This window comes from Schistocerca gregaria, chromosome X (assembly GCF_023897955.1).
Source record: "Schistocerca gregaria isolate iqSchGreg1 chromosome X, iqSchGreg1.2, whole genome shotgun sequence".
NCBI lineage: Eukaryota > Metazoa > Arthropoda > Insecta > Orthoptera > Acrididae > Schistocerca > Schistocerca gregaria.
The window spans coordinates 156,345,115-156,360,833 of record NC_064931.1 but is presented as its reverse complement, the minus strand read 5'-3'; the positions used below and the strand labels follow the sequence as shown (position 1 = coordinate 156,360,833).

The 15,719-nt window shown below is 38.8% G+C and overlaps 1 protein-coding gene across 19 annotated transcripts in view; it reads left to right on the top strand.

The window, feature by feature from the left end:
* The window catches only part of LOC126297424 (inositol hexakisphosphate and diphosphoinositol-pentakisphosphate kinase), a 507,792-nt gene that overhangs the window by 363,881 nt on the left and 128,192 nt on the right, over nt 1–15,719 (top strand). For all 19 annotated transcript variants that reach the window (XM_049988233.1, XM_049988228.1, XM_049988227.1 and 16 more), the window contains one exon: nt 4,202–4,319. In XM_049988233.1, the coding sequence (XP_049844190.1) occupies nt 4,202–4,319 (118 nt within the window). The remainder of the gene's footprint in view (nt 1–4,201; nt 4,320–15,719) is intronic.

The following is a 15,719-nucleotide window of genomic DNA, read 5'->3' as shown; positions in this document are numbered from 1 at the left end:
AGTAAATATGGACTCTAAAATGCCTACCTTAAAAGCTATATTCACTTACTCAGTAGAAGAGAGGTTTCACAGTAATGAAGATGAACATGTGCGCACAGCTCTTAAGGTATGCATTTTAGAGCCCATGTTTACTAGACATTTTTTTTCTTGGTTTGGTCCATACTACCACCTCTGTAAGTTGTCTATCCTACAATCTTAGCCATAACAGTACCGGAACAGGAATTTCAGTGTCAGTGGTATCAGAATGATTTTGGCTTATAACTCTCAACTCAGTTGTTTGTAGACCAGGTTCCTTTACCTCAAATTGACGCATTTACTCTTTGCCATTATCCCTGTCATTTTTTAACATTGTAACAGAAAACAGTTCTACAAGACATTATTGAATGGAAATGTGCAAAATTTGTCAGGAGGTTGATTCATTTGTTTCCAAGAGCTCAATTATATCAAGAACAAAAGTAATTCAACTTAATTGTTTGAGAATGAGAATGACAGTAACATGCATCTTCTAATTAAAGTTCTCATCAAAATATGCACACAAAAATTTAGAGCATTCTACTCTTGCTCACGTGCTGCATAACTTGCTGATATGACTACCTGTTGTATAGTACTCAATATAGTAATTTTCCTGAAAATTTCAGGTACTGACACAAATTTACCATAGAAAATATGAATTTGACATTAGCATCTCTTTCTGCATGTACCACATCCCATACAACCTCTTTTAAAATACTCGTAAAACATTGCATCCTGTTCTCATTAATAAACATCACTGCTCCCTATGAACCTGCCTCAGGTTGTAAGGTGCTATGTTATCTATTTTCATTAATTGAGCATCATGATCAGATAGCCCATCAACAATTGGGTACACATTAATTATTTCAGGCTGAGCACTGTCTATAAAAATGTTATCAGAGTCCTACTATCTTGCTGGACATGTATTGGAAAATTGGCTACTGAAATTAGAGTGAAGCACCCAAATAATGATTCTACTTCATTTTTCTTGTTCATACCAATTAGCCTATGACTACATTCAAATTTGCCACTCGATACTAATCCTACAGTAAACTAAAAAGCACTACAACACATTTAACCTGTAATAAAGTAATAATTAGTGAGCACTTACCTTTCGGTGATCTGTGTAGCTAACCCCCAGGTATCAGGCACATGTAGAATAGCATGTCAGATGTTCATTAAACATCAGTTTTAGGTATCATAAGGCCCAAAGTGAACAAATACTGAGAAACACAATATTGTATAATAACAATCCTAAACTGTAAAGCTCTGTAATGAATACAAAACAACTCTTAACAATTAGATGACAGGCAGACATAAACACTAGCTTGTAAACACAGTACCAGTAATAACTGAACATAAGTTTTAAATCACAGAAGCCATGATATGAATGAAAACTAAATAAAGCACTATATTTTTGACAACAGTATTAAACAGTCACTATCTGGAAATTATAGAAAGCTCTGCAATGTATCCTAAACAGTGCATAGCACTTCACAACTGCTGCTGTTTACGTCAGAGCTCTTGAGTGTGATTGTCCACCATGGCTGACAACTGTGCAGATTCATACAGATTATATTATGTTTACACACAGAGCTAAAAATCTGATTTTGAACTACTCAGTACCTTCAGTGACAGATGCAAACTCAATGATTTATTGGTTATAGACTGCCGGCTAAAACTGAAGAAATTGCAGAAAGAAATGAAATTTAGTAGACGGGACCTGGATAAGTTGAAAGAATGGGACGTTGATGAAAGGGAGCATTAGGCAATGACTAAATGTAAAAGGTGAAAGGAATATGATCGAAGATTAAATGATGAAGGCAGTAATGGAACAATTGATGTAACTAACAAAAGGGAGAAAATGAAAAACACAGCAAATAAAATGGGCAAGAGAGAATATTGATGACTAATAATGAGATCAACAGGGAGTGCAGAATGGCAAACTTAACTTGTCTCTGTTAAAACAGATATCCATAATTCAGGCTTCACTGTCAATCTTTTTAAAGCTGCCATTTCAGCTCGCTGTCCATGTTGGTGCTGTTAATGACCTTCATTGTTCTTGATGACAAATATCTCTTCTGCAACAGACAATGGAATTTATTAATGTCTACACATTAAAATCATGGTCACAGCATCAGTTAAACCATCATTCAGCTTTATTGTCTGGAATCCGCAAGTGCACTCACAGATCGTGGAATTTGTGTTACATTCTCCATTGGTGCAATGTTAGCTAATTGGATAAAAGTGAAATTTTTGTACATATCTTTCAACCCAAAATGCCTTATGCACATTTGATTTTTTCTAATGAGGTACAAACTCTTGATAAGGTAAATACCTTTTTTAATAAAATGTAGTTATTTGTGTGTTTAATGGTGGTAAGTTTGAGGACTATTTGAGTATTCCAGATGCAAATGTGGCTTTGTGACCAAAAAACAAACATTGAGTTAGAGCTACCCTCTTGTACAAGTTATCACTGGATATATAATGCTGTATCAATCAGGCCACAGAAATAGCTCTTAAGACTTTTAAAGTGAGGTGGGAAAATTGCATGTGGGTGAAAAGATGTCCATGTCTTCAATATGTTGGGTTGCAAAAATGGCCAAATCCTAATTGGCTGCAAAAGAGGCTAAATCTTAAGATATCATGGCTGCCAGCAAAGGATATGGATGCAGATCTGGATATTACACTTTATAAAAAGTTGTGGTTTTGAGCACTCTATGACTAAAATGTTTAGGTTGGCAATATTGGAGAGTATGAGAAGACGTTGTATTATGAAAAACTGACCAGTCAGTGCACTCATTCCACGGCTGATTTTAGAAGGAATTTGTGGTCAGTTTTATTGAAGGACAGTCTGAAATGTATGAGGATAGTGAAGAGGAAACTTCTACTATTGAAGAACATGTCGACAAGCCCAATGAAAATAGTGCTGAGAGTAACATTAATCATGACAGGGAAGAGGCCACAACAAACTAGTTCCAGGAAGAGATGAAGTAGTATAGAGCAATAGTAAGAAAATGTTGAGTTAAAGAAGTGATAAGGAGGGATGCTTCTTATAGTAATATTCAAATATTTATTAGTTGAAGATTTAATATTGTTGGAATTAATGACCTAGTCACATAAATTATCCTTTTCTTAACCTCTTCGTTGCTGGGTAACCTCTGTTAATCTAAAATGTAATTTTCCATTTAAACACCTTTCTCATTAGTTCAGTGTTCTTGAAAATAGAATCCTGAACTTTTCATTGCTTTGACATACAACTAATATCAGTTGGGTTTTAATTAATTTTATTTTACATCTCTCTTTATGTACCAAACGAAACGGTTTCCACAGATGCTGAACTGTAAATATCCTGCTGGAAAGCTGAAATGTAAGGAACTCCCTACATCAGATGTATGGCAAATCCATGAAAATTTTTATGAAGAAAGTAACTGAGCCTGGCAGAGGAACTATATTTGACAACAGTCACCGTATCTTCTCCTTGAAAAACTGAGCTTAGAGGGGACAAAGTGTCAGGAAAGCAACTAATCATGAACTTTGTACTCCCAAAAAGATGTGAAGGAGTTTCTGAAAGAATTTGGGTTTGCAGGGTGGCTTTCATGGGGACTTTGCGGAAAAGAAAGACTCAACAAAATTTGTCAGAGTACCATGAACAATTTCTCACCTGCAACCAAAGAAAGAAGAGGAGGTGACAGAAGAACAAAGTCGTACAAAGATAGGAAAGCTGCAGTTGTCAGACTCATTGAACATTTCACATCTATCAAAAGTTGCTGCTCCAGAGGAAAAGTGCTTCATCACCAATATCTGCCATGTGATATACAAGATTAAGATAGCATCGTCACAAAGTGCCAAGAAAGCTTTCCGGGCCAGTTTACTTTTGGTCTCTCTCTCTCTCTCTCTCTCTCTCTCTCTCTCTCTCTCTCTCTCTCTCTCTCTCTCTGTGTGTGTGTGTGTGTGTGTGTGTGTGTGTGTGTGTGTGTGTGTGTGTGTGTGTAAGGTCTTGTACAAGGTGAGTGTGTGCTGCAGTTTTTACCTAGGTGTGATGTTAGTTTTGTATGTAATCACTTTGATACATTGTGGAGTATAACGATATGTTCTTGCTGTGGTTAGTGATAGAGCTTCACTGCATATTCAGATGAAAATTAATTGTAGGAATTTGCACTAAAACCTATGTTTAAATTTATTTCAGGTTCCATGTGGAATTACATTTCAGTCCTGGTGTCAATTGTTGTGTTCAGAAAAACTTGCCTCCAGGCCCAGGGTTCAGGCCACACAGCAGAAATGAGACTGGGAGCACACCTTCAGTGGTGAGTTGTTCTCATTGAATGTTGCAATGTTTAGCACAATAAAAATATGAAATAGTAAACTAATTTAATGATTAAAAGCAGTTTCTGAAGTAATAATAAAGTCACTACAATAACACAAAAATAAACTGCCACAATTGTACAGCTTATGTTTGTCAACTCCTTCCAAAAAAGAGCTTGCTAATAAAAAATTAGAAACAAATAGTCATTTGTTCAGGTTACATTATGTGCTTTCAGTTATTCATGTTGAAAAAAAAAAAGTGGAAAGGATAATTGCAATCATTCAGATTATTTTGTATTCATCAATAAATGCAATTTCATTCAGCGACTGAATTACAGATAGCCACTGTCTTGAAGAAATTCTGCTTATAACTCATCAGTAAATAGAATAGCTTCATTTACCACATGAGTGAGGTGACATCAGACCTTTTACTGGCTGTCAACCTGATCGTTGACTGCAGGGTGGGCAAGGTGCGCAATATCAGTACATCTAATTGTGGTCAGATAGTGTGCGGCCATTGCAAGTGATACTCCAATGTCAAGGTTGGTAGGTGTTGGGCTTTTGTATGCCACCATGTCAAGGGTATACTTCACTTAATCTGAACTGAGCTACTAATATTGTGATCAGTCAGCTTTGAGGTGCAACAGTGTGTTGACAAGAATGGTTACCATTGACTGTCAAAGCCAGTAGAGGTATAAACATGCTACAGTGAAGCAAATAATTCACTAAAACAATCTCCTACCAGAGGATCACAAGTCTCTTTTGAGAATGTGGATAACAATCATGCTGCTCCAAGCCATTGCAGTACTTCTTTTTTTTTTTCTTTGCTGCAGTTTCACACACTGACAATATCTTTTCTTCTGACTTATTCTCAAGGAAAGATTCGCTGCTGACAACCGAGATTCCTCATTCAACATAGAGTTTGGCTTCTCCTACTTCATTCCCTTATTTTACACCACATATTTTGGTTAACTTACTTTCAGACACCACATCTGGATTTTTAAAATTTTTTGTACAGATCTTGCAAGCCATGCAGCGAAAGTTGCCTGATACAAACCTCATTAGCCTGCTCATGTTGGGGAATTGTCAGGTATCTGTGTGACCCCACAGTGATCGCGCTATTGATGCCCGAGCTACCACCTCCTTGTGTGTACTGAGTTGCCTGTGCCTGTCACTTTGGGGCACCAGGTCTTTGGACACTGGTCATCATACCGCATATCCCTTGCTCTAGCTCGGTGGGGCCTGTGGGGAGAGACCTTGTTCAGAGTAGGCAGCATTGTGGCAGATACTTTGTATCATGAAATGACCAAAATTGTTAGCTCCCCTCGCATGGCTACGCCATGCGAGGAAAGCAAAACAGAATGAGTTGCAGACAGTTACTCCCCTCAATTCTTGTTCTGCATCCAACCAAATCTAGGATTTTGTGGAGAATACTGAAAACATATTTAGCAAACTCTCCTCCATTAGAAATTGTGAAGAGGTTCTATCTTAATTAAGATGGCAGATCCTACCCAGTCCTGGGTGGTGTTCTCTTGTAAACAACTTGGTGATGTACCTGTTACCATCACATTCCATAAGATGCTCAGCACATTACAGGTATTAATTTTATACAAGTACCTAATGCTGCAGACAGATGAACTGCACCAACATTTGGAAAGGTGAGGGATCAGCGTCGGCCATTGTGTGTGTCAAGGCCCACAAAACAATGATGTGGGCACTGGAACAATCATCCTCACATTTGAGGGGGCATTTGCTTTCAATAAAGGTCAAAACCATCTTTTACGACTGTAATGTGAAGCCATATTTCCCACCCCTGATGTTGTGTTTTAAATGCCAATACTTTGGGCATATGTCTTCCCAGTGAACATTCAGTCCAGTTTGTGGAGGCTGTGGCTGGCCACTTCATGAAAATTCACATCTGTGCAACCACCAATCTTTGTCATTTGTGGGAATGACCATCCTCCCTGATCACCATGAACTGCAGTTATAAATGAACTATCATATTTTAAAGCTGGGGGGGGGGGGGGAGGAGAGAGAAAGGTTTGTATCCAGTCTCAACAGCATCGATCTTTGCGCTATTGTGGTAACGTTGTGAGCAGTACCTGGTGTATTTATAACCTCGATGTCAAAATCTGGCAGTCCTGCAAGTACACCAGACAGGGGGTGACAGACCCACCTCTCTCATGGTTCCTGCAAAAATATCTTTGGGAAACCCTCCCTGTATCCATATAGACAAGCAGAATTCTCCTCCGATGTTTACCTGCGACAGTGCTCCCTTTCGAGAACTGTCTCCTTAGAAAACCACAGATGAAAGACCTGTCACTCAACAGTGGCTGAAGGGTTTTTGTGTTATTGATTCGAGTTGTTTGTTATTTGTGAGTATGCTTACACAGTTCATCGAAGTATCAGCAGTGTGTTTACATTTCGGGGCTTTGGGTTGCAGCTGTAGCGATTCTTAAGCTAAGTTATGACAAAGTTGTTTGTGCGCAGTTATTCAGATATTAAATTCAGTAGTTTTCAATGGTGTCTCATGCTGTTTATGGTGAAATAATGGTTTAATAAACTTTTGGAAACATTTGTCCACCGTGTTTTACAGAGGCCATTCATTAAATTTAGCTCAGTAGTTTTCAGCTGGCATTTTGTATTGTTGGTAGTGAAATATTTCAATAAAACTTTTGTTCACTGTGTTTAATTTTGTTGTGTGTTCCAGTGGGCATTGAATTTTCAGTTTAATATAAGAAATTGTGTGAAGTTTTTGTGGTATTGCTATTACTTGGGGTTTAGTAGTACTAATAAATTTAGTTGCTTTCTTAGTAGAGAGTGAAATTCGAGATCACTATTTTTAGTTCTTTAAATAGTTTTACTGTTGTTATTGATCTTAGGTAACACAGGCATTAGTTTTTTCTGTAACTGTTAACATTTTACTATGAGTGAGAAGTGTGGGCTTTGTTGTTGATTTGGGAGTAGTAGGCTACAGTGACTGACCTGTTCAAAGTATTTTTATTGGGGGGGGGGGGGGGATACAGTGGGGAAACCAGTGTTAATTCTAGTGAGATCTTCTCCATGAAATGCAGAATTTGTAGCAGAAATAAGTTGATAGAGGAGAAGGAGTAAAAGATCGATGCCCCTTAGGTGCAGTTACAAAATTCAAAGGAGGAACTAGATGGGTTGAGGATGGTGAAGGGCGGTGGGAATGAGAACTGGCAGTTGGTAAGAAGACATGGAGGAGAGGAGGAGGAGACATTCAAAAAGTTGTACTTAATGTATAACCAATAGGTTTGACCAACTGTCATAATTTAGTGGAGAGGAGCCTCTCGTAGCTGTAGGTGTAGGAAACATTCAGCAGTCCTCAACAGTTAGTGAGCCTAAGTCAGTTGCAAATTCTAACAGAAAGAAGAAAGTTCTGCTGCTAGGTAGATCACATGGCAGAAGTGTGGGCCAGCAGTTGCAGGAAGTGTTGGGGAGTGACTACCAGTTCACCGGTATTGTGAAGCCTAGTGCAGGGTTGGCTCAGGTGTCTGTTAACATAGGGGAGTTATGTAGAAATTGATGAAAGAGGATGAGGTAATGATTGCGGGTGGGGCTGGGAATAGTCTTGATAGAAATTGGGAGCATGATGTAGGGGGTGACCTGGTAATAGGAGTGTTAACATGGGACTAGAGAAGGTGCTGATGGCTGAGGACATGGCTCATATTGCAGTGGTGCCAGTCGAGTCTAGCAGTAGATTGGATTTCAGTTGGCATGGTCTGCACCTCAATAGGTATGGGAATGGGAGACTGGCAAAGCTTATAGGTGACAGTGTAGTGGGCGGTGGTGAGATAACTCACGGGAAAATTACTATAGTAGTTGGTGTTAGAACTGCACCTTCTTTAGACTGATGTCAGCTGTTAGATTTCCTTACTTAAAGGAAGTCTCTCTAACAAAGGAATTGCCTTCAAAGGAGGTCATGTATCCAGATGCTTGAAAGTGTTATTAGGAAGGCAGGGAGTATATGGTATGTAAATAGAATAGTTAATTCACATGATAAAATTAAAAACATATGGTCAACCATGTAAAACAGGATACTCGGATTAATCAAACACCAAGAAGGAACCTTATATAGGTGTATGATTAGGATGAAATAACAGGGTGAACCAGTTTCTTTAAAGTTCAAGAATGATTATTAAAACACAGTTTAAATTAATGGTTCATAATGTACAAAAGTAAAATACAAAAAATCTTATCTGATGGCTGTAGGCTTGGGTGTGGCGAACAGTTGTGATAGCTACACTACCCACAGTACGGTGTGCAAGTATTTTGCTGTATGGGCTCACTTTCTCTTCTTGGCTTCGTTCAATTTTACATACAATAGCCCATCAACTTGCAAGTATGCTGTAAGCTGTTTGCAGTCTTCATCCGAGGCAATTTGGTGCAAATTTGCAGGCAAAGCTACTCCTGTTCCACAAGGATGTTGCGCAATCACTGCTGCCTACAGACTGTGTGACTTAATCGCCACGCTTGCTTTAGGTAGCACCCCAATTCGCCCCTGCCACCTTTTCCACTCCCCAGAGCCACTTCCATTTCAAATAAAAGCACACTGCCTTTTACATAACATTGTTCCTAAGTGTGACCATTTCTTACAAATGCCATATTTACATCAACATGAATAGTTTATACACACAAATATTTTAAAATAAAAAATCTCATCAGAAAATTATTTAATGTAATAAACAATTTACGTAGTATTTTACATACATTACTTACATACAATACAAAAAACTTCAACCTCCTGTATAGTTCACTTTAGTTTACATATACAGAAAATATAGTACCAATATGCAAATATTTCAAAGCAAAAGAAATTATAAAATTTAGATGAACCATAAACAAATATTGTTATTAACCCTTGCATGCTCGATACTATATTGACCTTTGTGTCAGGATTCTGCTGTTGCCAAGAGGGAGGTGTGGTCTTCTGGAGCACCTCCTGTACGTCATTGGGGATTGCAGTGAGCCCTCGCTAATGCCTGTGGTATTGATTCTCATTGCTGACTTTGCTGTAGCACGGCAGCTCTGAGCGATACCACAGGTTGCTCATGGGTATTACATGGTGAGGATTGCGAGGTGGTGTTTTCAGAGACAGCTTTGAGGAGTACAGGCAACTGAAACACTCGTATGAGAAAGATTAGGGTATAACGTAAAAATAATCCATACTTTTTAAGAAGTCAGGGCTTTTAATTGTTTTTACTTTTTTTAGTTAGTAAAGAAAGTGAATGATTGATTTTTAGTGTTATTAGAGGACTTAATGGATCCTATGTACACTGAAGCACCAAAGGAACTGGTATAGGCATGCATATTCAAATACAGTGATATGTAAATAGGCGGAATATGGCACTGTGGGCAGAAATGGCTATATAAAACAACAAGTGTTTGGTGCAGTTGTTAAATTGTTTACTGCTGCTAAAATGGCAGGTTGTCAAGATGTAAATGAGTTTGAACATGGTGTTATAGTCGGCGCACAACTGTTGGGACACAGCATCTCCTAAGTAGCTATGAAGTGGGGAATTTCCCATACGGCCATTTCACGAGTGTACTGTGAACATCAAGAATCTGGTAAAACATCAGATCTCTGACATCTCTGCGGCCAGAAAAAGATCTTGCAAGAACAGGACCAACGACGACTGAAGAGAATCATTCAGTGTGACACAGTGTGACAGAAGTGCAACCCTTCTGCAAATTGCTGCAGATTTCAATGCTGGGCCATTAACAAGTGTCAGCTTGTGAACCATTCAATGAAACATCATCAATATGGGCCCACTTGTGTACCTGCACGATACAAAGCTTTATGCCGTGTCGGGGCCTATCAACACCAACACTGGACTGTTGATGACTGGAAACATATTGCTGATCGGACAAGTCTCATTTCAAATTGTGTCGAGCAGATGGACATGTATGAGTATGGAGACAACCTTGTGAATCCATGGACCCTGCATGTCAGTAGGGGCTGTTCAAGCTGGTGGAGGCTCTGTAATGATGTGGGGCAAGTTTAGTTGTAGCAATTTTTTGACCCCTGACACATCTAGATATGACTGACAGGTGACACGTATGTAAGCATCCTGTCTGGTCACCTGCATCTATTCATGTCCATTGTGCATTCTGACAGACTTGGGAAATTCCAGCAGAACAATGCAATACCCCACACATCCAGAATTGCTAGAGTGGCTTCAGGAACAATCTTCTGCTGGCCACCAAACACCCCAGACATGAACATTCTTGGCATACTTGGGATGTCTTTCAATGTGCTGTTCAGAAGATATTTCCATCCCCTCATACCTACCCATGCAGATTCATGGACAGCCCTGCAGGATTCATGATGTCAATTCCCTCCAGCACTACTTCTGACATCAGTTGAGCCAATGCCATATCATGTTGCGGCACTTATGTGTGCTCGCGGGGGTCCTGCACGATATTAGACAGGTGGACCAGTTTCTTTGGCTCTTCAGTGTAGTTTCTAATATGAAAGAGCTGTGCAACACTAAAAGGCCTCCTCGTCAGACTGAGGTCAGGCTGTCACAGAATGACGTGAGCACAGTGCCCAACATCCTTACGGTGACCGAGTAACCACCAGGGTGGCACCATTTGTTTGCCAGTGTGACGATAACCCAGGAACGAAATCACGAAACATAATTTTTAAACATGTCTGTGTGTTCTAACTGTTTTCAGGAAGTATGTAAGTATTTTAAGTCAAATTTATTTAGAGTTCTCTAAAACCACCGATTACATCTTGTCAGTAACATTGTAACTATCTAATTAACCAAATAACAGTTACACAACCTGAAAAATATTAATGTGCAGAAGGCACCAAGTCAACTACCTGAGTAAATCTTTTCGAGCATCAACCAGAATGATGTATCAAATTAAATACGTTGGACCAATAAAACCATAAAATAACTTGCAAAACATGACAATTCTCATTATATTGATGCATCTTATAAAGAAATAATAAATTACTTACAACAGATGCATGAAGGGTGATACCTTCGATCTAAATTTACTTAATTGCAAGAGCAAGGTGATTATGTCCAGTTAAACTGAATAGTAAATAACTCGTGACAGTAAAACAGTATCAAATGAACAATAGAACATGATGATAAAAAAACAACTGTCTCAACATCACAAAACTAAGCAATTCATAAGACAAGTACAAAATAATAATTTTAATTGAAGAAAACAATTCTTAACTGAGAATACAAAATCACAGTTCGTGACAATCGTCATAACTTTTGTATTGCAACTTGGCTAAGGCATGTGGTCAGAGTGAGTGGCTTTGTGTATTGTACAACATAAATTTTGTGCGAAACATCAGTAATTTTCATATACCAAGTGAAATATGGCAGAATACCATAAGTGGGAGGGGGGGGGGGGGGGGGGCGCCCTCGATCTTGTGACATTTTTTGTTGGTGCTCATGTGCCATAACTAATCAGAGTATGTGAACAGTGCAGTGTTGTTATCTGGAAGAACTGATAAGGTAGAACATGCACTGGTGTGAAAGCGAAGTTTGAAGTTAAGTTCAAGGATGAATAACAGGAATGCTTAGACAGTGGCATGCAGAGTTTTTTTCAACTGTGAGGAGAACGGAAATTCTGATCCATGATATTGTGTTGTAATGCTTTGCGTAGAAGTCCGGTATTATGATCATTACTCGGTACTTGTTTAGAATTAAATTCCATTTTGAAGACAGGAGGCAGATACAATTGGGGGAGATTTCCCCCCCCCCCCCCCCTTGCAGGGCTGTTAGGGAGATACATAAGGACCCTCCCCCCCTTGCGGGGCCGACTGCATTGCTACTCGCACTGCCCCAGCCAGTCACCTTGCACGCTATTCGTTTGTACTGTTTTCTTGTACAGAGAGCTTTCGATATGTAGCGTTATAAATACGGACTATTTGCTGGATAAGAAGCTAGTTTACATTCAGAAGCAGAATTATTAAGACTGAAGAATGAATAAGTATAAAGTTCTAGTTGTAGCAACTGCAAGTGTGAAGATTAGTCAAGAGTGAGGGTGATCAGTTGATTATGAAGAATTAACAATAGTAATTCAATGTCTTTTATATGTTTATAATTAGTTTAAATAAAACTTCCTTATACTTTGCTTGTGACTTAATTATTTTTTATTACGGTAAAAGCAAAGGTCTTCTTCTTCTTCGTGCCATACACTTGCGGTGCATCGGCTGCTCACAGGCGGCGTTTCCTTTCTCCTTAACCCAGCTCTTCAGCGTTGTTGATGCCAGTCCATGTCTTGCTATTCTGTGACCATGATTGCTTCCTTCTACCTGGCGGGCACTTTCCTTCTATTCTGCCTTCTAGAATTAATTTCAGAAGTTGATATTTCTTTCCTCTCATAATGTGCCCCTGTTAATTGTCCCCATTAGTTCTCTATCCACCCCGGCTCTACGCAGTGCTTCAGCATTGCTCACTTTCTCAATCCATGGTATTTTTAGTAATTGACGCAAGAACCATGTTTCTGTTGCTTCTAATCTCTTTACAGAAGCTGCTTTAATTGACCAAGTTTCTGCTCCATAGAGTAGGACGGGGATAACATAGCATTGTACCACCCTTATTCTCAGATGGAGTGGCATGTTTGTGTATATCAGCTCATTTCGTACCATTTAGAACATTTCTTTGGTGGTCCCACAGTGACTCGTAATTTCCTCATCACAATCATGTTTCAAGTTTCACAGATCCTATATTTTTAAATGTGGTTACTTTCTCGATTTTACTACCATTAATGAGTAGTGACTTGTTTTGACCAGGGGTTCTTTCAATTGACATCCATTTAGTTTTCCTTACATTTATTCTGACACCAAAATGCTGAGCAGCCTTATGAATTTCTGTAAGTATTTTCTGTAGTTCAGCTACGGATGACACAAACAAAGCTGTGTCGTCAGCATACTGTAAGTTCCAGATCTTCATTCCATTTACAGCAGAGGCCCGCTAATCCGAACCTCGGCAATCCAAATGTTTGGTTAATCCAAACATGAAAAATGTTAGTCTAAGTGTGGAGAACTGTGCGGTAAACTGCTGTACATACACACTGTTTTAATTTACACAGTACAGTAAACATGTATTAGAAAAACTAGCAAGAAAACATTAGGTTCAAACAATGCATGACAATGAAAGAAAAGCCGTCAAACTTACTACAATACTTTGGACATTTTATCCCTACTTTTTAGATGACAAAAACTCAGTCATTGTTTTTTGGCATAATGATGATAGTCTTTTATATGACTCATAGTTGTGCCACTGTCTCATAAACATCAAATCAGCAGATGTAGGAGTGGGCTGTTGCTCCAAATAACATAGTGTGAGGTCAAGGGCTTCTGCTGCATCACTGTGTGGCACCAGCTCTCCTTTATCACTTTCAGGCTCATTGTCACTTCTGTCACAGCAGTCCATTTGTTCCTGGTCTCGAGTAACAGCAGCAACTAAATCGGTGTCAGTAAGGTTCTCCACATGTGCCCCATCTGCTGCCGTCCACTCATCTATGTCTTCTTCACTAGCTTCTTCTCATCCAGGGATTGTCTGCATCATTTGTAGTAGATTTTCCTCTTCATTTTCAACTAGGTTGTACTGAAATTAAAGAGATGTCCACAGCTTTCTTCACAATTTTCTCAGAGTATTTTCTGAAATATTCTAGCCTGCCTTAGTGGCCCAATAAACAACATCCTTCACATTGGTCTTTTTTATTTTGGCCACTAAAGGAATGCTATCATCTTGGATCAGCATTTTTGAAAATTGTTTTCTGTAAATCAGTTTTAATGTTTGCAGTATACCCTGGTCTATTGGCTGCAGAAGTGGTGTAACATTCGGTGACAAAAACTTCACCACAATTTCTCCATTACATAATTCCTCTGTGTTGGGGTGAGATGGCGTGTTTTCAGTCAAAATGATTGCACGAGGAGACAAATTATTTTCCTTAGAAAACTGTCGAACAGAGCTTCATCCACTTTATCGTACTGGGACTGTATCAAAGTCTACCGAATTTCGAGTGTTTTTCCGGAAGACGTTGCACAGGACTGTCCAAGCTTCACATGTTCCTTCTTCCAATCACAAATGGTTACTTTATCAACACCCACTTCTGTTGCTGGTTTAGATACAATCTTCTCACCATCGTCTATCCGCTTCAAAGCATTCAGTTTTTCTTAGAGAATTAACATTGTATGTTACTGTTTACTTGTGATGAAAGTACGCACACCACTATACCTGAATGAATACAATAGAACTGTTACATGTGCCAGCAATCGATCACTGTAATTTAATTCCAGCTAACCAGAGCAAATTGGTAATCTGAACGAGGACCAATCCCATTTAGTTGGGGTTAATGGGACTCTACTGTACTTTTATAGCAAATAATTCTGAGTCTTGACTGGATCAAAAAATCTTGTCCAGATACAAATTGAACAGTAATGTCAATAGTGTACAGCCCTGGTGGACTCCTTTCCGTATTTGCACAGATTCTGTTTTTAAATTTTTGTTAATTCTAACCTCTGCTCTCTGATGCCAGTATACATGCTGATTCGCGTATACATGCTGAATCATTCTTATGTCCTTACCATCCAATCCTATTTCTCGTAAGATTGTGAGAAGGGGGTCATGCTTAATGGTGTCAAATGCTTTCTCATAGTCAATGAAGCACATATGGATATCCTGCTGGTAGTCATAGCATCTTTGCATAAGTACCTTCATGCCAAATAACACTTCGCGGGTTCCCATTCCGTTCATAAAACCAAACTGTATTTCTCCACAATGCTCCTCACATTTATGATAGATTTGATTATGTATAATTCTTAGAAAAGTTTTCAGAGCATGACTCATCAGTGAGATCAATCAAAATTCTGAGCACGATTTTGCATTTGCTTTCTTCAGTAATGGGACAAAGGTTGATTTAAGCCATTCACCTGTGATATGGCCTGAGCTGTAAATTTCATTAAATAGGGCTGTCAACATTTTTGGATCTATGCATTTTAAAATTTCAGTGGGTAAGTTGTCTCCACCAGATGCTTTTCTGTTCTTTATTACTTTCAGTGCATGTTCTACCTCTGATTGTAAGATACGTGTACAAGATTCTTCTTCGTTTTGATTTAATGTCATGTCTCTTTTGTCGTGAAACAGAGATGACATGTAATTCTCCCAGTGTTTTGCCATTTTTTCTGATTCGAGAATAATTCGATTATCCTCATCTCTTAAAGCAATTAGATTTTGCGTCTTACTGTTTCCAGTTATAACTTGGATCATCTTATGGAAACTATATGAGTCATGTAACTTCAACAAAAGTAGCGCAAGATATCTTTAGTGCTCTGTCCTTGAGGTTTTTCTGTATCCACCACTGATATGAATGGGGTGTGGGATAATGTACAACTAGGT